Source organism: Lissotriton vulgaris, chromosome 2_1, assembly GCF_964263255.1.
Source record: "Lissotriton vulgaris chromosome 2_1, aLisVul1.2, whole genome shotgun sequence".
Classification (NCBI taxonomy): domain Eukaryota; kingdom Metazoa; phylum Chordata; class Amphibia; order Caudata; family Salamandridae; genus Lissotriton; species Lissotriton vulgaris.
Window position 1 is genome coordinate 1,833,409,898 of NC_141687.1, and position 22,360 is coordinate 1,833,432,257.

At 48.1% G+C, this 22,360-nt stretch overlaps 1 protein-coding gene across 4 annotated transcripts in view; it reads left to right on the forward strand.

Annotated features, from left to right (window-relative positions):
• The window catches only part of ITGA11 (integrin subunit alpha 11), a 592,938-nt gene that overhangs the window by 501,971 nt on the left and 68,607 nt on the right, over nt 1–22,360 (forward strand). For all 4 annotated transcript variants that reach the window (XM_086957973.1, XM_086957974.1, XM_086957976.1 and 1 more), the window contains 2 exons: nt 11,441–11,554; nt 14,448–14,534. In XM_086957973.1, the coding sequence (XP_086814099.1) occupies nt 11,441–11,554; nt 14,448–14,534 (201 nt within the window). The remainder of the gene's footprint in view (nt 1–11,440; nt 11,555–14,447; nt 14,535–22,360) is intronic.

The window sequence follows — 22,360 nt, forward strand, 5'->3', positions numbered from 1 at the left end:
GGAGTTGGTCCTGTTTTTCGTTGCTGAGCCCCGGAGGACCAGGCTCAGGGGTAGTTTCTTCTGCGACGATCGGCGGAGGAGGTTCGGGCCACTCCTGCTCCTCTGGGCTGGAGATGGCGCGGGCGGTCATGGATCGGGTCGTCACACAGACCCATTCCGGGAGACCAAGCATCCCCAGGTGCTCTCGTCGCTCAACGGCTGACCAGGGCGAGCTCTCGAGGTCGTTCCCCAGAAGGCAGTCCACCGGGACATCGTCGCGGACAGTCACTTTTAGCATGCCAGACACCCCCCCCCCCCCGCCCCCACTCGAAGGGACGCGGGCCATCTGGCACAGGCTTTCGGAGTTGTCTGCCGACCGTACTGGACAAAGTACATTGGGTAAGATTTGGTCGGGGGTCACCAGATGGCAGCGGACTGCGGTCACACTGGCCCCTGTGTCATGGAGGGCTTCAGCCCGGCGTCCATTGATGGTGACCCACTGGCTGTATTTCTGCGTGTTAGCGGGAATGGGCGCCCGCGGGACCATGTCCCTCTCCCCTAGACAGACCAGGGACATGGCGGCTGGCTCCCACTCGGGCTGGTATTGCTCGCACTCTTCGGCTTCTTCGTGGCCTGGCTCTTCTCCCAGGGTGACGGCGGTGATCTGGCGGTTCATGGGACTCTGATTTTTCGGGCAGTTGGGATCATTGGCGTAGTGGCCAGGTCGCTGGCATTTGTGGCTGGTGACGTTGGAGCGGAACCCGGGCCGCGTTGGAGGGCTTCCTCTTCCGGCCGGGGGCGGGGGATTGCTAGTGGGAGGCACCGTGACAGTGTCCCGGCCCCGACCCTTGCCTCCTCCTCCTCCCCGGGGGCGGTGGGGCCCCTGGGAGGCTCTGTTCTGTTCGCTGGACCAGTTCCGAGGGACCCGTGTGCTCTCCCATCGGTCTGCTTCGATGGCGAGTTTCCGAGGTTCGGTCAGCTTACTATCGAGGAGGTGCTGCCTCAGTTCTACGAAACAATTATTGGAGAGGTGCTCACACACAATGAGGTTGAATAATTGCTTGTAGGTGGTGACCTGGCTGCCCTTGATCCATCCCTCGAAGGCTCGGCTAAAAAAGTTTACGTACTCCTCCCAGGTGGTACCGGGGATTCTCTTACAGTCTCAAAATCGCTGCCGGTACATCTCGGGCGTGAGCCCATAGCGAGTGAGGAGGGCAGCCTTCATGTGGTCGTAGGATGTCATCTCGTGGTCGGGGAGTTGCAGCAGGGCATCTCTTCCTTCGTTGACGAACTTTCCCCATAACCCGGCTCCCCAGTCGCACCGCGGAATTCGGTGGGAGGTCATGGCCACCTCGTAGGCCTTAAACCATTGCTGGATATCATCGTTCCGGTAGTATTCCCGGACGACGTCCTTGGGGATGTGGACCTTCGGGTCCGCCGGGGAAGCGGGACTCTGGTTCCCGGGGACGCAGAGGTCTTTGTTTTGCCGTCGAATTTCGAGTTCTTTTAAATTTCGTTCATGCTCGTATGCTAGTCTCTTTTCTTCCAGCTCCCTCTGGCTCTTTTTCTCTTCTTGTTCTTCCCTGAGCCGTAAGTGTTCGAGGGTTATCTTCTGTTCTGCCAGTTTGAGTTCTCCGTCTAAGCGGAGTCGAGCCAGCTCCAACTCGTGGAGCCGGCTTTTCTCCCGTTCTTGGGCCTCTTCGGACGAGAGGCCCGCTCTTCTTCCTTCCACGGGGGTGGTACTTGTTTCTGCGGTCTCGAGGCTTTGATTTTGGGGTGGGGACGGTTCCGCCTCCACCCAAGATTCCAAGGCGTGCTTGAGGTCATCTTTTGTGCTCAGTCCTGTGGTAGCAATGCCCAAATCGATGCAGAATTGCTTTAGTTCTTTGTGGCTGTATTCTTCCAGCCGTTCCATCTGAAATTTTTCGGTTGTTCCACTCTCTTTTGTCGTCATGGCTGTTGTGTGTCGTGGGGTGAGTTACTCTCTGTACGATTATGCGTCGGCTCGGATCGCGCCGCTGGCCACCAATGTTAGACGGGGACCCGGAGGGTCGGCCGAGCAAGGGGGGAGAGGCCTCCTGGCGAGGGCCCTCTCCTTCAATCGTACGGACGAGCAACTTCCCCCCCACAGATAGACACCACACAGAGATGAGTTCTGCACACTTTTATATATATCTTTAGGTAAAGTAGTTGACGGTACAGTGGGAGCAGGATACGAGGATCCCGTCAATTCTAGTCTCTTTGGGGAAAGGGTAGCGGGACAGTCTCAGTACCGGACGGGTACGGGGGTAGCGGGTGTGGATCTCACAATCCTCGAGCTGGCGGGTTCGCAAGTAGGGGCCGCGGCAGCGCCAGCAGGCCTTCAAGATGGTTCACGAAGAGGATGAGCCGCGGCAGCGCCAGCAGGCCTTCAAGATGGTTCACGAAGAGGATGAGCCGCGGCAGCGCCAGCAGGCCTTCAAGATGGTTCACGAAGAGGATGAGCCGCGGCAGCGCCAGCAGGCCTTCAAAGCTAGTTCACGAAGAGGAGCCGCGGCAGCGCCAGCAGGCCTCCCAGGATGAGTTTGTCTCGGGTCTCTCGACTCCAGGATACAACTGCCTTCCTGCTCTGGAGCTACCCCAGTTATAGGTCTGGCGCCCTTTGATGTCCGGACCCTCGCACTTGGAGGTCGGGAGGTCCGGGATGAGGGAGTCCAGACACCCAGCAGGGGGGTGGAGCCAGCGGCCATGGAGGCCGAGGGTGATCGAAACCGGGCGGAGGGGAGCCATTGACACTCCTTCGCCCATTGACTTGCCAAGTGGTCTCTTTACCCCCTGGGTGGATGGTGGTGCCTCGATGTCGGGGCCTGGCTGGGCCCGAGGCCGAGGTCGACCCGAGGCCACGAGGCCTGGTCGTGGAGTGTCCAAAATGGCGGCTGGGCCGGAGACCGTGGTTCGGGAAGGGACCCGGGCCAGCCGAGACTGTTGTGGAGACTGTTGTGTTCATGAGCCAAGGTTCCGTCGGGGACAAGCCGTGGGTTGACCCGACGGGTTGCAGGAGTTGTTCTTGCCCGGGAAACAGGGGTAGCAGGGGTCCGCGACCCGCCATGCGGGGAGGGGTCGGGCATGCCACGAGGCCTGTCCAACAATTAATGTATAAGTAGACAAAACGAGCCCAAACGACTGGGTGAGTCGGCATTAAATACCATCAAGGACATTGAATCATCCTTATTTGCCCCAGAGGTATTGCCCTCGGTCAAAATCTGAAGGGATGAATGCAAAGATCTGAGCCCTTGAAAGAGAGGGTGGGCGTTAGGAGATGGTTACGGCCCTGGGTAGAAAGATGAGAAAAAAGACCTGTGTCATCTGTGGGGGTTTAAAATGATGACAAGTGATGCAGTATCAAAGCCTCGACACCACCACCACCACTGTCTAAGGACATTTTGAAATCATCTCAATAAAGGGATCAGGGCTGACTCAGTGTCTCATAAGTGTTGGAGCCAAACTCAGACAGAGGAGCTTTTGCTCTCCAGAAAGTTCTGTAGATGGCGGTGATTTCTCTTTCACTCATTTATGAATCGGAACTGAGAACTATGCCTGAAGCTGCTGGGATCTGCGGAATGAAATAAGAGGAAGGGGTCCCGTGACCAGAGAACAGAAATTACAAATTTACACCATTTGTATTCAACAATTCAAATAAAGAAAAAACTATTTTCAGGAAGCAAAAAAGAATTTAATTCAAGATTGCATACATCCTAATCAATGGATATCTTACTCATTTTGTACATCCTTTTGATATCACAATTTATATACAATGCGCGTGCCCACATTCACAACAGGAAGGGGGTGACGTGAGGGAAAGTGTAGGGGTTAGGATATATGTGATCTGATTCATTCGGTGACAAGTCTTATTTTAAGCTTCTAAGACAATATACATGCGGTCCCTGAAAAAACAGGGCCACAGTTCGTGGCTCCAAGAGAGTCCAATTTTATAAATGATAAAGATCGGCCTAACTCCGTTGTAGCCGTGAGTGTCTGAATGGGGGCCGGAGTTGGTCGTGGGTGGTGTAGTCGTCTACGTTTCGACCCAATATAAGTAGGTTTCTTTTCCTTACAGAAGGGTCTTCATCAGGACAAGCAGGGTTGTGGGTGGGCAACCTCCTGGGGAGCAATTGGAAAAGCGAATTAGAAAACCACCAATCCTGTATTCTAATTCATAGGGAGGTGGTTCATGATAAATAAATAATCGTTAAAGAAGGTGAGACAGCCGTGTTGTCTGTCTCTGTATAAATCCCATAAGTAAGATTGATAAATAAGGACTCACGCTCACCTTTCGCAAAGGGGCGATAGGAATGGACTTGAGGGTGGTGTTTTCTTGGTCCAAGTTGGTAAATAACTCTAAATTTAAAAGAAGAGACTGGTGTTTTTAAACAAGTCTAACAAGTTGGCAGCTAGTACATTTAAAGACTGTTATCGGAGATCGGATTCCCAAGATTTGAGAAGTAAACAGTCATCTTGGGCAGATAACAGTAGGGGGGGGGGGGAACAGGGCTGGCGCTAGTCCATCCATTTTATTGTGAGCTTGAATATTCCTCTGTATTATTACCTTTAAACCCTACAGGGTTTCTCTTAGTTGATTGGTTATGGAAGCAACTAGTAAGTAGTGTGTAAGAGTTCTCCACCTGCAACAATGAAAGATAAGATATCTGTTTGCTCAGCAAATCCATGATGTACAATTATTAGTGGTGTAGCGACAATATTTGTAAGGGTGCTTACCACTATCAACAGTTTTTTAATTTCTATTAAACAAAGTATAGTAGACCTCATTCAGGCATTATTATTCCTTTCGGGGCTCCCACGATTTAGGGGTAGGGAACCTGAGTATGGAAAGAAATTCATAAAATAAATTGTTAATCGTCTGCAGAAGAACAGGCTATTTGAAGTATCTATGCTTCTAAATCCATATCATTAGCAGAAAAAGGCAGCAGGAGATTTGTTTATCTATTCGACTTCTTTACGAAGAATGCATATATAAATTGCATATTCCAATCTAAAAAAAGAACGGCTTGAAAATCCACCTGGAAAGGGGGAGAATTCTTACGTTACTATGAAGCTAAACCGTACCAAAATGCACCTTGCATTACATAGGGAACATTAAAACAGGTAACGTTACCAATAGGGTGGTTCGAGAAGTTTGTTTTTATGCAGTCATTGCGCCATCTTGTGGGAAGGGGGCTTTGTTTGCCTAAAAGGAATGCGGAGATTAGTCCGTGATTCTCACATAAATCAGGGAGTCGGTACAGTTAGTCTGGAGAGTTGGTTAAATTAAATGCGTTCCTACCTGCTTTGCGTTCTTGAAAGTTCTGGGCAACCGAAACGCCAAATGTATTTACCGTCTCCTAGGGACCAACAATGAGCACAAATAGTTAAGGGTATTATGCGCGACTCGTTCGCGCCGTTCACAAAGGGAAGGCAGGGTTACCTGATTTGGCGTCCCAAGTTGGAGATTCAACTAGTCCCAGCGCTACCGCTACCGATATGGATCCTGTCTTGGTAACGCGCGTGTAGGACAACTTCCTGGCAGTTCTCAACTGGGGGGGGCGGAGCCTCGGAAATTTGAATGGAAACCGAAAAAAGACTTGGTTATACTTGTATGATTTCGAAAGGAAAGTTATCTATTGGGCATATGCTAGTACCATGTTAACATTGGCAAACCACTTATCATATAGCTGAGGAGGCAACAAATCACGCTGTGTGTTTGCGGCAAAGGCAAACGCATAGGAAGGTTCGAGGGAAGCACTATTCTCCTGTATCCCATCTTGTGTTAGCATTGTGGTAGAACATTACTATTTAAAGCATTATCTTGTATTTACATTGTATCGTGCAATAAATTCACATGAGAGTGCACAAATCACGTAGGATAGTGTAGACTCCACTTCCATTTGGCAATAGAGAAGAGACAATAAATTAGTTAGCCCAACTTCAGATATTTAAATGAAGGACAATGTCTAGCATATTATAGACAAGGGTGTGCACAAATCACATAAGCCCCCTTCCCACAAGATGGCGCAATGACTGCATAAAAACAAACTTCTCGAACCACCCTATTGGTAACGTTACCTGTTTTAATGTTCCCTATGTAATGCAAGGTGCATTTTGGTACGGTTTAGCTTCATAGTAACGTAAGAATTCTCCCCCTTTCCAGGTGGATTTTCAAGCCGTTCTTTTTTTAGATTGGAATATGCAATTTATATATGCATTCTTCGTAAAGAAGTCGAATAGATAAACAAATCTCCTGCTGCCTTTTTCTGGTAATGATATGGATTTAGAAGCATAGATACTTCAAATAGCCTGTTCTTCTGCAGACGATTAACAATTTATTTTATGAATTTCTTTCCATACTCAGGTTCCCTACCCCTAAATCGTGGGAGCCCCGAAAGGAATAATAATGCCTGAATGAGGTCTACTATACTTTGTTTAATAGAAATTAAAAAACTGTTGATAGTGGTAAGCACCCTTACAAATATTGTCGCTACACCACTAATAATTGTATATCATGGATTTGCTGAGCAAACAGATATCTTATCTTTCATTGTTGCAGGTGGAGAACTCTTACACACTACTTACTAGTTGCTTCCATAACCAATCAACTAAGAGAAACCCTGTAGGGTTTAAAGGTAATAATACAGAGGAATATTCAAGCTCACAATAAAATGGATGGACTAGCGCCAGCCCTGTTCCCCCCCCCCTACTGTTATCTGCCCAAGATGACTGTTTACTTCTCAAATCTTGGGAATCCGATCTCCGATAACAGTCTTTAAATGTACTAGCTGCCAACTTGTTAGACTTGTTTAAAAACACCAGTCTCTTCTTTTAAATTTAGAGTTATTTACCAACTTGGACCAAGAAAACACCACCCTCAAGTCCATTCCTATCGCCCCTTTGCGAAAGGTGAGCGTGAGTCCTTATTTATCAATCTTACTTATGGGATTTATACAGAGACAGACAACACGGCTGTCTCACCTTCTTTAACGATTATTTATTTATCATGAACCACCTCCCTATGAATTAGAATACAGGATTGGTGGTTTTCTAATTCGCTTTTCCAATTGCTCCCCAGGAGGTTGCCCACCCACAACCCTGCTTGTCCTGATGAAGACCCTTCTGTAAGGAAAAGAAACCTACTTATATTGGGTCGAAACGTAGACGACTACACCACCCACGACCAACTCCGGCCCCCATTCAGACACTCACGGCTACAACGGAGTTAGGCCGATCTTTATCATTTATAAAATTGGACTCTCTTGGAGCCACGAACTGTGGCCCTGTTTTTTCAGGGACCGCATGTATATTGTCTTAGAAGCTTAAAATAAGACTTGTCACCGAATGAATCAGATCACATATATCCTAACCCCTACACTTTCCCTCACGTCACCCCCTTCCTGTTGTGAATGTGGGCACGCGCATTGTATATAAATTGTGATATCAAAAGGATGTACAAAATGAGTAAGATATCCATTGATTAGGATGTATGCAATCTTGAATTAAATTCTTTTTTGCTTCCTGAAAATGGTTTTTTCTTTATTTGAATTGTTGAATACAAATGGTGTAAATTTGTAATTTCTGTTCTCTGGTCACGGGACCCCTTCCTCTTATTCTATTGCTACCCAGGTCCCTATTGACTACATTGGGTTCAACCCTGTTTCTTATAACATAGGGATCTGCGGAATAGCATGCACGCCAGTCGCGGAATGATCAGGGGAGCCACAGTAAGAGCCGTCGGATAGTGCCACTGTCCATTGACATGCACCGTCAGCAAAAATATTCAAGAAAGGCTCCAGGTACCGATGGACATTGATGTCTCTCTCCACTATCGCGCTCCATAGAGTCCTGGGAATGCTGCAGTGAGAGTTGAATACCGTGGGTTGCCCAATTAGCAAGGACTATATTCAATGAATAATCATGGAACCCTGCAAACAGAGCTGTATTATTGCCCATGTCCTATTATCATTAGATACTAAGGCAGGCTGCACTCGGAGCTGTGTGATGGTGGGTTTCTCTATAAACATGGATTGTAAGTGAAGAATGTTGAGGGAAGGCTGCAGAGAGAGCTGTGGGATTGTGGATGTGTCTATGAGCTAGGCATACATAGAATAATGCTCAAGGAAGGATGCAGAGAGCTGTGGGGTTGTGGATGTGTCTACGAGCTGGGCGTACATTGAATAATGATCAAGGAAGGATGCAGAGAGAGCTGTGGGATTGTGGATGTGTCTATGAGCAGGGCCCATAGTGGGATTGTGGGTGTGTCTATGAGCTGGGCCCACATTTAATAATACTCAAGGAAGGATGCAGAGAGCTGTGGGAATGTGGATGTCTCTATGAGCAGGGCGTACATTGAATAATACTCAAGGAAGGATGCAGAGAGAGCTGAGGGATTGTGGATGTGTCTATTAGCAGGGCCCATATTTAATAATACTCAAGGAAGGATGCAGAGAGAGCTGAGGGATTGTGGATGTGTCTATGAGTAGGGCCCATAGTGGGATTGTGGATGTGTCTATGAGCTGGGTCCACATTTAATAATACTCAAGGAAGGATGCAGAGAGCTGTGGGAATGTGGATGTGTCTATGAGCAGGGCGTACATTGAATAATACTCAAGGAAGGATGCAGAGAGAGCTGAGGGATTGTGGATGTGTCTATGAGCAGGGCCCATAGTGGGATTGTGGATGTGTCTATGAGCTGGGCCCACATTTAATAATACTCAAGGAAGGATGCAGAGAGCTGTGGGAATGTGGATGTGTCTATGAGCAGGGCGTACATTGAATAATACTCAAGGAAGGATGCAGAGAGAGCTGAGGGATTGTGGATGTGTCTATGAGCAGGGTCCATATTAAATAATACTCCAGGAAGGATGCAGAGAGCTGTGGGAATGTGGATGTGTCTATTAGCAGGGCGTACATTGAATAATACTCAAGGAAGGATGCAGAGAGAGCTGAGGGATTGTGGATGTGTCTATGAGCAGGGCCCATATTTAATAATACTCAAGGAAAGATGCAGAGAGAGATGTGGGATTGTGGATGTGTCTATGAGCTGGGCGTACATTGAATAATACTCAAGGAAGGATGCAGAGAGAGCTGAGGGATTGTGGATGTGTCTATGAGCAGGGCCTATATTTAATAATACTCAAGGAAGGATGCAGAGAGAGCTGAGGGATAGTGGGTGTGTCTATGAGCAGAGCCCACATTGAATAATACTCAAGGAAAGGTGCAGAGAGAGCTGAGGGATTGTGGATGTGTCTATGAGCAGGGCCCACATTGAATAATACTCAAGGAAGGATGCAGAGAGCTGTGGGAATGTGGATGTGTCTATGAGCAGGGTGTACATTGAATAATACTCAAGGAAGGGTGCAGAGAGAGCTGAGGGATAGTGGGTGTGTCTATGATCAGAGCCCACATTGAATAATACTCAAGGAAAGGTGCAGAGAGAGCTGAGGGATTGTGGATGTGTCTATGAGCTGGGCGTACATTGAATAATACTCAATTAAGAATGCAGAGAGAGCTGAGGGATTGCGGATGTGTCTATTAGCTGGGCATACATTGAATAATACTCAAGGAAGGATGCAGAAAGAGCTGTGGGATTGTGGATGTGTCTATGAGCAGGGCCCATATTTAATAATACTCAAGGAAGGATGCAGAGAGAGCTGAGGGATTGTGGATGTGTCTATGAGCAGGGCCCATATTTAATAATACTCAAGGAAGGATGCAGAGAGAGCTGAGGGATTGTGGATGTGTCCATGAGCTGGGCGTACATTGAATAATACTCAAGGAAGGATGCAGAGAGAGCTGAGGGATTGTGGATGTGTCCATGAGCATGGCCCATATTTAATAATACTCAAGGAAGGATGCAGAGAGAGCTGAGGGATTGTGGATGTGTCTATTAGCTGGGCGTGCATTGAATAATACTCAAGGAAGGATGCAGAGAGAGCTGAGGGATTGTGGATGTGTCCATGAGCTGGGCGTACATTGAATAATACTCAAGGAAGGATGCAGAGAGAGCTGAGGGATTGTGGATGTGTCTACGAGCATGGCCCATATGTAATAATACTCAAGGAAGGATGCAGAGAGAGCTGAGGGATTGTGGATGTGTCCATGAACTGGCTGTACATTGAATAATACTGCTGCAGAGAGAGCTGAGGGATTGTGGATGTGTCTACGAGCATGGCCCATATGTAATAATACTCAAGGAAGGATGCAGAGAGAGCTGAGGGATTGTGGATGTGTCCATGAACTGGCCGTACATTGAATAATACTGCTGCAGAGAGAGCTGAGGGATTGTGGATGTGTCTACGAGCATGGCCCATATGTAATAATACTCAAGGAAGGATGCAGAGAGAGCTGAGGGATTGTGGATGTGTCCATGATCTGGGCATTTATTGATGGGATTGTGGATGTGTCTATGATCTGGGCGTACATTGAATAATACTCAAGGAAGGATGCAGAAAGAGCTGTGGGATTGTGGATGTGTCTATGATCTGGGCGTACATTGAATAATACTCGAGGAAGGGTGCAGAGAGAGCTGTGGGATTGTGGATGTGTCTATGAGCAGGGTCCACATTGAATAATACTCAAGGAAAGGTGCAGAGAGAGCTGAGGGATTGTGGATGTGTCTATTAGCTGGGCGTACATTGAATAATACTCAAGGAAGGATGCAGAGAGAGCTGAGGGATTGCGGATGTGTCTATGAGCAGGGCCCATATTTAATAATACTCAAGGAAGGATGCAGAGAGCTGTGGGATTGTGGATGTGTCTATGAGCAGGGCGTACATTGAATAATACTCAAGGAAGGATGCAGAGAGAGCTGAGGGATTGTGGATGTGTCTATTAGCTGGGCATACATTGAATAATACTCAAGGAAGGATGCAGAAAGAGCTGTGGGATTGTGGATGTGTCTATGATCTGGGCCCACATTGAATAATACTCAAGGAAGGATGCAGAGAGAGCTGAGGGATTGTGGATGTGTCTATGAGCAGGGCCCACATTGAATAATACTCATGGAAGATTGCATAGAGAGCGGTGGGAGTGTGAATTTTTCCATTAACTAGACTGTAATCAATGCTGGTTGAGGGGCGGGAGGGGGGCTGCAGTGAGAGCTGTGTAGTTGTGGATTTGGCTGTAATCAATGACTGTTGAGGGACGCCTGTAGTCAGACATGTGGAGTTGTGGTTTTTGCTTTTCTTCATTAGCATGGCCTGTAGGTACTGCATGTTCAGAGAAGGTTCACTGTAAGGCCTGTGGGGCTGCAACTTTGTCCTTTGTTGTGCATTACATACAATGGTTTACTACGACAGATTTACTTACTTTTTTAGGGCGAGTTAGTCAGTCATGCTAAAATCTACTGTCTCGTCCTGTGCTTAATTTCCACCTTATAGGAAAATTATTTTCTACTCCTATATTTTTTAACAAACTTCTGAATCCAATATTACAGATCCAAAACTTGGGATTCTTCCCTGTGGAGGAGCTGGCAATAAAAATCACGATTCCTGTTGCCACGAGAGGAGGGAACCGGCTTCTGATGCTCACCGACTTCCTTGTGGATCAGGTAAGATGTGAAAGTCAGTAACTTTGAGCTCATCTGATGGGTAGGTTAGGACTGGATATTCCTCTAGAGAGCTGATCTCCACTAGTAGTGTTCTCCCAAAGTTGATTTACCAGATCTTGAAGAACATGACCAGATTTGTTCGGCTGGCAGAACCGTCCAGAAAAATCGCCTTAGACTTTGGCTGCAGCAACCAAGTCTTGTTTCACTTTTTTTCCCCCAAAAGGGTAGTGCATACAATAAAAAAGCTTTCCCTTTACTCATCTACTTTCCCTCCCCACATGAATGCCCCACCATTTATTTACCACCTGCTTAGAGTAGGTAAAACCACATAGGATAGGCAATTCCATGTGGTTTAACAGCCATAAAAAGTGGTCTCACATAGTTAATTCCATGGGATCTTACTCGTAATTGCAGGTTACTAGGATAATTTTACCAGCTGGTAGTAGTAAAATAGCATGTGATTTTACAGTGGTCCCAGTACTGTGCAACCCTGAATCAGGGTCAAGGTGGCATTTGCCCTGACATTCTCTTAGGTCACTGATACTAGCCATCCTGTCATTCTCCTCGTTGAATGAACTGCAGAAGAAACATAAGAAAGTAAATGCTCCTCATTTGTGAATCTAGGTGCAAATGTTACAAAAGCAACCATAGTGGATTTGCACAAAGGCTGCTATGTGTCAGGTAACAATTGAATGAAGGTTGAGCTACTGCACTCCTTCCCTTTTCTTTATAATTACTCTTGATTTCCAGTTCATGTAATGAAATGCGTGCGAACAGTAACCGTGTTGCACCTCTGCACGGCTAAGTTTGAAACAAATCTGATAGGCACAACTCTCCTGCACCCAACTGTCGCACTGCGTGCACGGAAATAATTCCTTTGTGACGTATTTCGTCCATAGATTCATTATTGTACTCTAGTTTGTCCATATTAGTCAAAAATCTTCACTCTTGCATCTTCCTTAATTACACCATAACAGAGACAGCATGTTTGTTTGTACTTTGAATTCATTTATTCAGCATTTTCAAATACCAGACGTTGCCATTCAGGGCTTTAACGGAGGCATGTGCAAACAAACATGTTACAGCAGTGTATTGAATGACATCAGCGTGCTCCCAATGCATTTCGAATTATAAATTCTTCGTCAGGGGAATAACTGAAAAATGAAATAAAGAAACAATTGAGCTTGCTGCCCGACCATTATGCTTATAACTAAAACTGCTAGCTGTGCCTCTACCCTTAACCATACGAAACTAAGACACCATCTGTTGTTTATATTACGTTTAGCTCTCCCTCCGTGCTCAAACCCTCCCCTCTCCCTGAACATAAATCACCATTTCAATGTTTTCAGAGCATCATGACTCCCTCCCAACAGTACAATTCACACTAAACTACGAGTTACCCTCCTCCCCCATTTACCTTCTCTGTACCGCGATCGGCACAACATGACCTCCTTTCACTTCCTTATTACAACCACTTCTTAATGTTTAGCCCTGCTACTCGTGCCGTTTTTAAAGGGGAAAGTCTCACACCTGTAACCCATCTCGCTGTAAACCACCACACCCTTCCTCGTTGTTTAAACATGAGCTGCATGGACAAACTAGAGTACAATAATGAATCTATGGACGAAATACGTCACAAAGGAATTATTTCCGTGCACGCAGTGCGACAGTTGGGTGCAGGAAAGTTGTGCCTATCAGATTTGTTTATGTGTCAGGTAACGACATTTATCCACTCGACATTTTTCTTTCCATGTTGTGTTGTCGAGTAAGGCTGTATCTAACAGTTCTTTTTCTCATTAAACTTAATTTGCATTGGGTTTTATTCTTAGACTCCCCCACAATGCGGATCGCGCGGGTACCTTTGCAAAATACTGTTATATAACTCTCTAATCCTCACAAACCGAGGGTTGTTCCCACACGTGCTTTAGATCAGATTCCTCACAAATTTACTTTTGGAAAATTCCAGAGGCCAAGAATCTCATCTGTGCATTTCTGCATTCCACTATCGAATGAAAAACAGTTTTCCTCGGCTCCACCCATTCTTTTCTAGTTCAAACTGGCTCAGATTATCCTGTAACTCACAAGGCGACCTCCATTGGCTCCACACCAGTGCGTCTGTTGTTCCCAAATCTTGATTGGTACTCTGAGATTGTAGGTGACCGTGTGCTGCGAAAAGGAATATGTCTATCAAGAGGCATCCAGTACCTGCATTGGAGGGCTGGTGAAATGTGAGTTCATGTGGAATTCTATAAGTGCAACTCCTGAGACACACTGCTGCAGCACCACACCCAAGAGTGTGTTGCAAAAGCGAAAGCTTTGAGACATGCAACTCATGTATTACACCTATAAGTGCATGTGGAATCCTGGTAACTAGGGAATGCCACATCTTAGTAACAAGGGTATGTTAGTGTGGGTAGGTTTGAACTAACTAAGTGCACTCCTATAGGGGAGCTCTGGAGACAGGCTCTTGAGAGCCCCACAGTAGGGATAACGCTGAGGTATACACCTCATGTATCAGGGCCTGAAATGCACTTCTATAGGGGAGCCCGGGAGACAGGCTCTTGAGAGCCCCACAGTAGAGATAACGCTGAGGTATACCCCTCATGTATCAAGCCTAGATGTGCACTTCTATAGGGGAGCCCAGGAGACAGGCTCTTGAGAGCCTCACAATGGGGCTATCGCTGAGGTATACACCTGATGTATCAGGGCCTGAAATGCACTTCTATAGGGGAGCCCAGGAGACAGGCTTTTGAGATCCCCACAGTAGGGATAACGCTGAGGTATACCCCTCATGTATCTGGCCTAGAAGTGCACTCGTGTTGGTGAGCCCTGGAGAATAGGTAGAGCGCATAAGGTATATGTTTCATCGGCGCTTATGTGTTTCTATTCACAGGAGAACATCACCTGCAATATCTGGGGAAACAACACAGAATATCAGCGCTATCCCACCGAGGAAGACCTGAGCTCCCATCAACAACTGGTGAAGTACCTTCTATTCAGTCTTTCCTCTTGGTTAATAGTTACTGTGTGCTCAGTATGAGCTCAATTTAAAAAAAATGTAATATACTTAGGATATGGCATGCTGGGGCTTATACTAAGAGGCACTGAGACTACCTACACACAGTGCCCCCAACCTGCGTTACTCCACACTGATGTGAGCATCAACTTGTGTGCAGCACTGCATATCTACATGGTCACCGACCTGGGACCTTCATACTCGGATGGGCACATAGCTGCAGTACATTATTCTCAAATAAGCATAGACCTGCAAAATACCATTCAATGTGGGTGCACAGACCTGCAGTACTACATACTTAAGAGATGCAGTACTTCATGCTCAGACAGCCACAGGCATGAAATACTTAATACTCCTATGCACTCACATTTGCAGACCTGTATATTCAAAGATGCACAGTCATGCAGTACTTCCTACTCAAATGGGCTAAGACTAGCAGCTGTTTACACTTGGATAGACACAGACCTGCTGTACCCATCAAGCAGATAAGCACAGACCCACAGACTTCCAGTGTTTCATACTCAAATAGGAACACCCTTCGCTACTTTACAAGTATATGAAAACAGGCCTGCAGTACTTCAGTGTCAGTTAGGCACAAACCTGCGGTACCTATCGAGCGGTAGGCACAAATCCACATTACTTTATATTTAGATGGGTCCAATACGTTACACTCAAACGTACACACCTACCCTACCTTATAATTAATTGAGACGAAGTAGATGGACCCACCCTAAAATGCTTCAAACTCATATGGGCACAGACCTGCAGTACTTTATACTTGATGGCAAAGATCTGCAATATTTTAAACTATGATAGGCAATCAATCAATCAGAGTACTTGTTAAGCGCGCTACTTACCAGTGAAGGTCTCAAGGCACTGAGGGGAGGGGGATGGGGGGGTGCTGCTTCTGCTCGAAGAGCCAGGTCTCGAGGAGTCTTCTGAAGGCGAGTAGGTTTTGGGTCTGCCGTATAAGGGTAGAGAGGGTGTTCCAGGTCTTGGCGGCGAGGGAGGAGAAGGATCTGCCGCCGGAGGTCGTTCGTTGGATGCGGGGGACAGCGGCGAGGGCAAGGCTGGCGGCGCGGAGCTGCGGATGGGGATGTAGCAGCTGAGTCTGCTGTTAAGGTAGGCTGGTCCGGCATTGTGCAGTGCTTTGTGTGCGTGGGTGAGGAGCTTGAAGGTGATCCTCTTGTCGATGGGGAGCCAGTGTAGGTCTCTCAGGTGGGGGCGATGTGGCTGCCGTGGGGGACGTTGACAATCAGTCGGGCAGAGGTGTTTTGGATGCGTTGTAGTAATCATAGGTGTTTGGCTGGGATTCCTGGGTAGAGTGCATTGCCGTAGTCCAGTCTGCTGCTGACGAGGGCCTGTGTCACCGTTCTTCTTGTTTCGGTCGGGATCCACTTGTAGATCCTGCGGAGCATGCGGAGGGTGTTGTAGCAGGAGGGGGAGACAGCATTGACCTGCTTAGCCATGGAGAGGGAGGAGTCGAGGATGAATCCTAGGTTGCGTGCATGGTCGGTGGGTGTTGGTGCTGTTCCCAGTGTGGTCGGCCACCAGGAGTCGTCCCAGGCTGAGGGGGGGGTCTGAGGATGAATACCTCCGTCGTGTCCGAGTTCAGCTTCAGACGGCTGCTCCTCATCCAATCGGTGGCAGCCTTCATTCCCTCATGGAGGTTGGTTTTGGCAGTGTGTGGGTCCTAGGTGAGGGAGAGGATGAGCTGGGTGTCGTCGGCGTAGGAGATGATGTTGCAGTCGTGCTGGGGGGCCACTTGTGCGAGGGGGGCCATGTAGATGTTGAACAGCGTCAGGCTGAGGGATGAGCCCTGGGGGACGTCGCAGATGATGTTGGTGGCTTTGGATCGGAAGGGTGGGAGGCGGATGCTCTGGGTTCTGACGGAGAGGAAGGACGTCGTGCAGTCAAGGGCCTTCTCTTGGATTCCGGCTTCTAGGAGGCGTTGCTTTAGAGTGCGATGGCAGACCCTGTCAAAGACGGCCGACAGGTCCAGGAGGATGAGGGCTGAAGTTTGCCGTTGTCTAGTAGGCACCTGATGTTGTCTGTGGGGGCTATGAGGGCTGTCTTGGTGCTGTGGTTTCGTCTGAATCCGGATTGGGATGGGTCCAAGATGTTGTTGTCTTCCAGGTGGCAGGCCAATTGCCTGTTGATGATTTTCTCGATGACCTTTGCTGGGAACAGGAGCAGGGAGATGGGCCGGAAGTTCTTGAGGTCCTTGGGGTCCGCCTTGGGCTTCTTGAGGAGGGCATTGATTTTGGCGTGCTTCCAGCTCTCCGGGAATGTCGCTGTTTCGAAGGAGATGTTGATAACCTTCTGTAGTTTGGGTGCAATGGCTGCGTCTGCTTTGTTGAATATGTGGTGTGGGCACGGGTCTGAGGGAGATCCTGAGTGGATAGAGTTCATGACCTTGCGTGTCTCGTTGTCGTTGGACCAGGAGGTCAGGCGGATGGCGCTAGTCGTGTTCACAGGGGAGGTGGTGTCTGGCGTAGTCGGGCGGTTGTGGTGTTGAAGCTGTCGTGGATGTCAGAAATCTTGCGGTGGAAGAAGATGGCTAGTGAGTCGCACAGTTCTTTTGAGGGCGGGATGTCGTTGGCGCTGGGGTTGGAGAGTTCTTTTACAATGCTGAAGAGCTCTTTTCTGTCGTGTGCATTGTTGTCCAAGCGGTCTTTGAAGGAGGATCTCTTGGCTAATCTGATGAGGTGGTGATGTCTGCGGGTGGCGTCCTTGTGGGCTGCTTGGTTGTCCGGTGTGTGTTCATGGAGCCATATTTTCTCCAGTTTCCGGCGTGCGCGTATGGAGGTCTGGAGCTCGTCGGTGAACCAGGTGACTCTCTTGCTGGAGTGGCTGTTGGAGGGTTTCTTGAGCGGGGCGAGGGTGTTGGCGCAGTTGTAGATCCACTGTCTGAGGTTGCGGGCTGTGGTGTCTGGGTTGGTGGGGTCGCTGGGTGGGTTCTGGGCGAGGGTGGTGATCAGCCGGTCTTCGGTGACTTTGCTCCAGCAGCGGCGTGGCAGCTGTTGGGTGCAGTGGTGTGTGGTTGGTTTCTTGAAGGTGAAATGAATGCAGCGGTGGTTGGTCCAGTGGAGTTCAGTGGTGATGTCGAAGGCGACGTGGTTGCCTGTGGAGAAGACGGGGTCCAGCGTGTGGCCGGCGGCGTGGTTGGGTGCGGTGATGAGTTATTTGAGGCCGAGGTTGGCGAGGTTGTCGATCAGGGTGGCGGAGTTGGCGTCGTTGTTGTGCTCGAGGTGGAAGTTCAGGTCCCCGAGGAGGATGTAGTCCATGGAAGTGATTGCGTGGGTCCTGGCGAGGTCAGCGATGAGTCGCTGAACTGAGCCCAGGGTACGGGGGTTTGTAGATGAGTGTTCAATCAATCAATCAAAGACATTTATAGAGCGCACTACTTACCCGTAGGGTCTCAAGGCGCTGGGGGGAAGGGGGTGCCGCTACTGCTCGAACAGCCAGGTCTTCAGCTTCTTCCTGAAGGAGAGGTGGTCTTGGGTCAGGCGCAGGTCGGTCGGGAGGGAGTTCCAGGTTCCTCTGAGGATGGTGTTGGGGTTGGTGTGGATCCGGAAGTGCAGGTGTTCGGCGGTGTTGAGGGTGTCGTCTGCGTGGGTGGCGACCTTGAGGGTGGACTTGTGGATGATGGTTATTCCTCCTCCGGTTCCGTTGGCGCGATCCCTGTGGGTGATTTTGTAGCCATCCGGGATGGCTATGGCGATGTCGGGCGCCGAGGAGTTGTTCCACCAGGTCTCGGTCAGGAAGGCAATGTCTGGGGCGGAGGGGTCGAGCAGATCCCAGAGCTCGACGGCGTGTTTGCGTGCGGAGCGGGTGTTGGAGTATGCAGCGGAGCTGGTTGGGTCCAGTCCTTGGAGGTTTGGTGGTTCTGTCGCAGGTGAAGCTGCAGGTGCGGCAGGAGAAAGGTCCGTGGGTCCGTTTCCGGTTGGCCTGGAAACAGGTGTGATTTCAGCCGGCGTTGAGTGCGTGGAGGCTGCTGGCATGGTAGTGGAGTCTGGTGTCGTGATGTTCGCGGGGTCCAGGGGTTCTGGCGCTGGGCGCGGTCCAGGCGTGGACGGGCACAGACGGGCTTGCCTTAGGAGCGCCAGTGGTGTGGCCGCGCAGTTGCCGCCATTTAAAGTGGGAGCTGGGAGGGAGGAGCAGCTGGGAGGCGGGAGGCAGGTGATCGAATGGGCGCAGGGGGGCCGCAGGGGCAGCAGCGGCAGGAAAGAGAGCAGTGGGCACGGGGGGGACGAGGAAAACAACGCCCATGAATGGGCAGCTAAACCAGGATGCAGGGCACAGGCGCTGGTGGAGCTACAGCAGGGTGGGGAGCGACCTACCTGGCAAGGTCAAGGGGCACAGACTTGCAGTACCTCAGACAGGTGTGGTACATCACACTCAGATGAGCTCTTAACCCGTTAAGCGCGCGCAAACATTCCGCCCCAGTGCGGACGTTCGATTGCGCTAACGGGATTCGGACGTCTAACGGTCGTGCGCAGCACTAGCGAGGTAGTGCACGCGACGACCGTTGGACGTTCGAAACACTCAACGGGTTAATGCAATACTTTATTTCGAGATGTGAACAGCCCAGCAGTACTTCACACTCTGCTAGGCACAGACTTCTAGTACTTTGTTGATTTAATGCTAAACACGCTTCAGTACATTTCACAAGATTTCTTTTTTTTTTTTAAACAAACAATCTTATATTCAATACAATACATCATTCGTGCTTTCCAAAAGATCACTGATTTATTAAATACTCACTGATTTAGAGACTGGGCAGCCAACATGTGTATCACTTCTTCTGGTGCGCTTCCAGGTTTGAAAGAAAAGATTGTGGGTTGGGGAGTAGAATACCTCCTTAAGCTAGTGTGACTGTGGAGCAGTAGGCTCATACTCTTCCCTAATGCATATCTCTCACCACTCAATAAATAAACAATAATTCCAATATGGCAGAACCTAGGTTCTCACTTTGTAGGGCTCCACACAGCAGACTTTAGTACATTATGTCCTGATGTGCACAGGCCTGCAGCACCTATGGCTCAGATTAACAGACCTGCTGTAATTTAAACCCAGATGTGCACAGGCTGCTAGTACTTCACGCTCATTTGGGCGCACACCCAGGAACCTGGCACTCAGATGGACACAAGCTACTAGGACTATATTCGTTGACTTAGCGGTTATGGCACGATTTCCATATCTCTGGACGGCAGTAATTCTTTCTCCTTCTTTCTTTAAATTACATTCCTCAGGTGCTGGCTCCTAAAACATTCCATTAACATTTCGGGATTCCTGGTCCTCAGCGCCATGCATTCAATGTAATCCATTTCATCTGTCTTAAATATTTCCAAGGCTTCCAGCCCAGCACTGTCTCCTGAAATCCTGTTCTTAACCACATCCATGCGGCCTAGATTCCCCTCCGGTGCTGAACCCTTATGAAAACGGGTGTGGTCATGACGGAACGGTTCCGTCATAAGCACAGTTTGACTGATGCTCATGACGGAACCGTTCCGTCACTAGCATCAACAGGGTTAATCAATAAGCCCAGAGACAGCCCAGGAAAGACTCAATGGCTTCTTCTCTAGAGGAGAAGAAAAACAAGGAACAGAGCTGCATGAGAGGACAGGGATGGGGTGGAGGTGCTCATTGATCATAGCCCAAGCCTTCGGGCCACTTCTACCTTATCTGCATTACCACGATGGAGATAAATCATTTCTCGCATACATTATTTGGAGTTGTAAGGCTGCAGTTATTACATGCTTTCATATTCCCAACCACAGGTGGTACATCCTAATTTCTGATCTATTCCCATCCTTGCCGAGTGTGATATCCTGCTGCTCAGCTAGAATGACTGCCTGATGGAATGTTAGTGTTTGGAATGTGCGAGTGCGTGAATTAGTTGGATGAAGGGCTGAGCAGCAGGGAAGCTGCTCCTGGTGGGGCTCCTACTAAGACTCTTACTTTACCTGTCAAAGTATCTAATTTACCACTTAAATAAATCTACGTGGTAAACTACCTGGCTTGGAGCTTCCTTTCTTCAATACTACATTTTGGTACTAGGAGTGCTGAATTTCTTCAGCCTGAAGAAGCCATCATCCCACGCTCAAGGTAAAGCACTTTCTCCAAATTTAAAAAGCTACGCATTTGAAAGTTTACTGGCACGTGAGCCCCACCAGTGACCATTTCACCGGTCGCCCACTTCACTTCCCCAGTGCCAGCCCCTGCTTGTTTCTCCCTACTGTTTCCTGCTGTTGCCTCCTGAATTCTACTATCTGCCTGCCTCCCCTGCTGTCATGAATGGATGTCCTCTTCCTGTAAAGTCTGCCACGTTTAAGCTCTGCCATATTTTTATATGAAAATGTCCTGTTCCAAGGATATACCTTTCGTGGTTATCAGGTCTGAGCTGTGTGCAGTTTAATCATCTGGCAAGGGGGACCATCATCAAATGATTTTATTTATTTCAAGGGGCGCTGCATTTTGAAAGCATTTTAGGGAGGAGCACCGTAAATCTCCAGTTGTGTCTGCTTTGCCGTGTTTCCCAGTTTTCACCTGCCTTGCTGCCTGGGATCCTTTGAAGAACTGCCTGCTATCCTACTTGCCCTGCTGTTCGCTCAATTTAAAGAAATATTAAGCTACATTTTCAACATGTGACATCCTAACTGTGGACCTGTCTAACCCATTGGACTTTAACGTAGCAATCAGTTTCACGAGGAGTCACTCCACAGGTGAGCCTGCCCTCCTTCCAAGAGCGACTGACAGAGTGCCTTCTTGTGTGGTGCAGCACCTTTTGTGAGCCGAGGTACATGTTGGAGCGCTAGAATCTGAATTTGTGCATTATCGAGTCAGCAGAGACAATTTAATTATTGTTGTAAAACCTCAGCTGCTTGCCGTTGCACCATGGCAGTTAGATTGCTTACCCATGGCAGTTAGATTGCTTACTTTTGAACATCGCACGAACTTCACAGCAGGCAGATCCCCTGAGCGCGCACAGCCTGGCCGTACCTTGATGCCTCTTGTTGTTCTGTGACGCTTGATTCGCGTCAGAATAGCTACTCAGCAACGCTTGGGTGCATCTTCGTGCCGAAAGCCACCACGCACAACGTAAAAAGCTTGCCTCCAATTTGCGATCGGAAAAATTCACAAAGATTGGATTTTCATCACGCTGTTCAGAATTTCAAAACAACAGTGCCATTTAGTGGCTGTTCAACACCACCGCATATGAACATTTAATATACTTTTAGCACACGAGCACATTAACAGGTCGTCAATTTCACTGCTGTACTGTCCTTCACGATTCGATTTCCTTATTCTTCCGGAAGATAGCATCTGATTGTTGAAGACCTCAAGCTTGACCACGGTGACTACTTTACTTGTTTTAACTTTTTGTTTTCCATTGTATTTTGCGTCATTTTATTATGAGACAAGCCTATTTGTACATGGGGGTCACATCACTTTATTCCTTTCTGCAATTTACTTTATGTCACCTCAATAGAGCTGATGTTTTATTAGTCATATTTAAAACAAGTACTTACAATTATATTTAAAATTAAGTACTCCTTGGTGTCTTTACAGTTATATTTAAAATGATGTTGACACCCTTACATTTTTTTAAATTTATATTTTACTTGGGATCGTTCAGAAAGGATCCTTTCATGCCTCACCAAACCCCTACTGTTGCTGTAATTGCATTTTATTGTGTCATATTTAGTTCTTCAATGTTATTTATATTATGAAGTGGGGTAATGCATTCTAAGGTTAAAAAGGAAAAAATGCAAATGCATTTTACT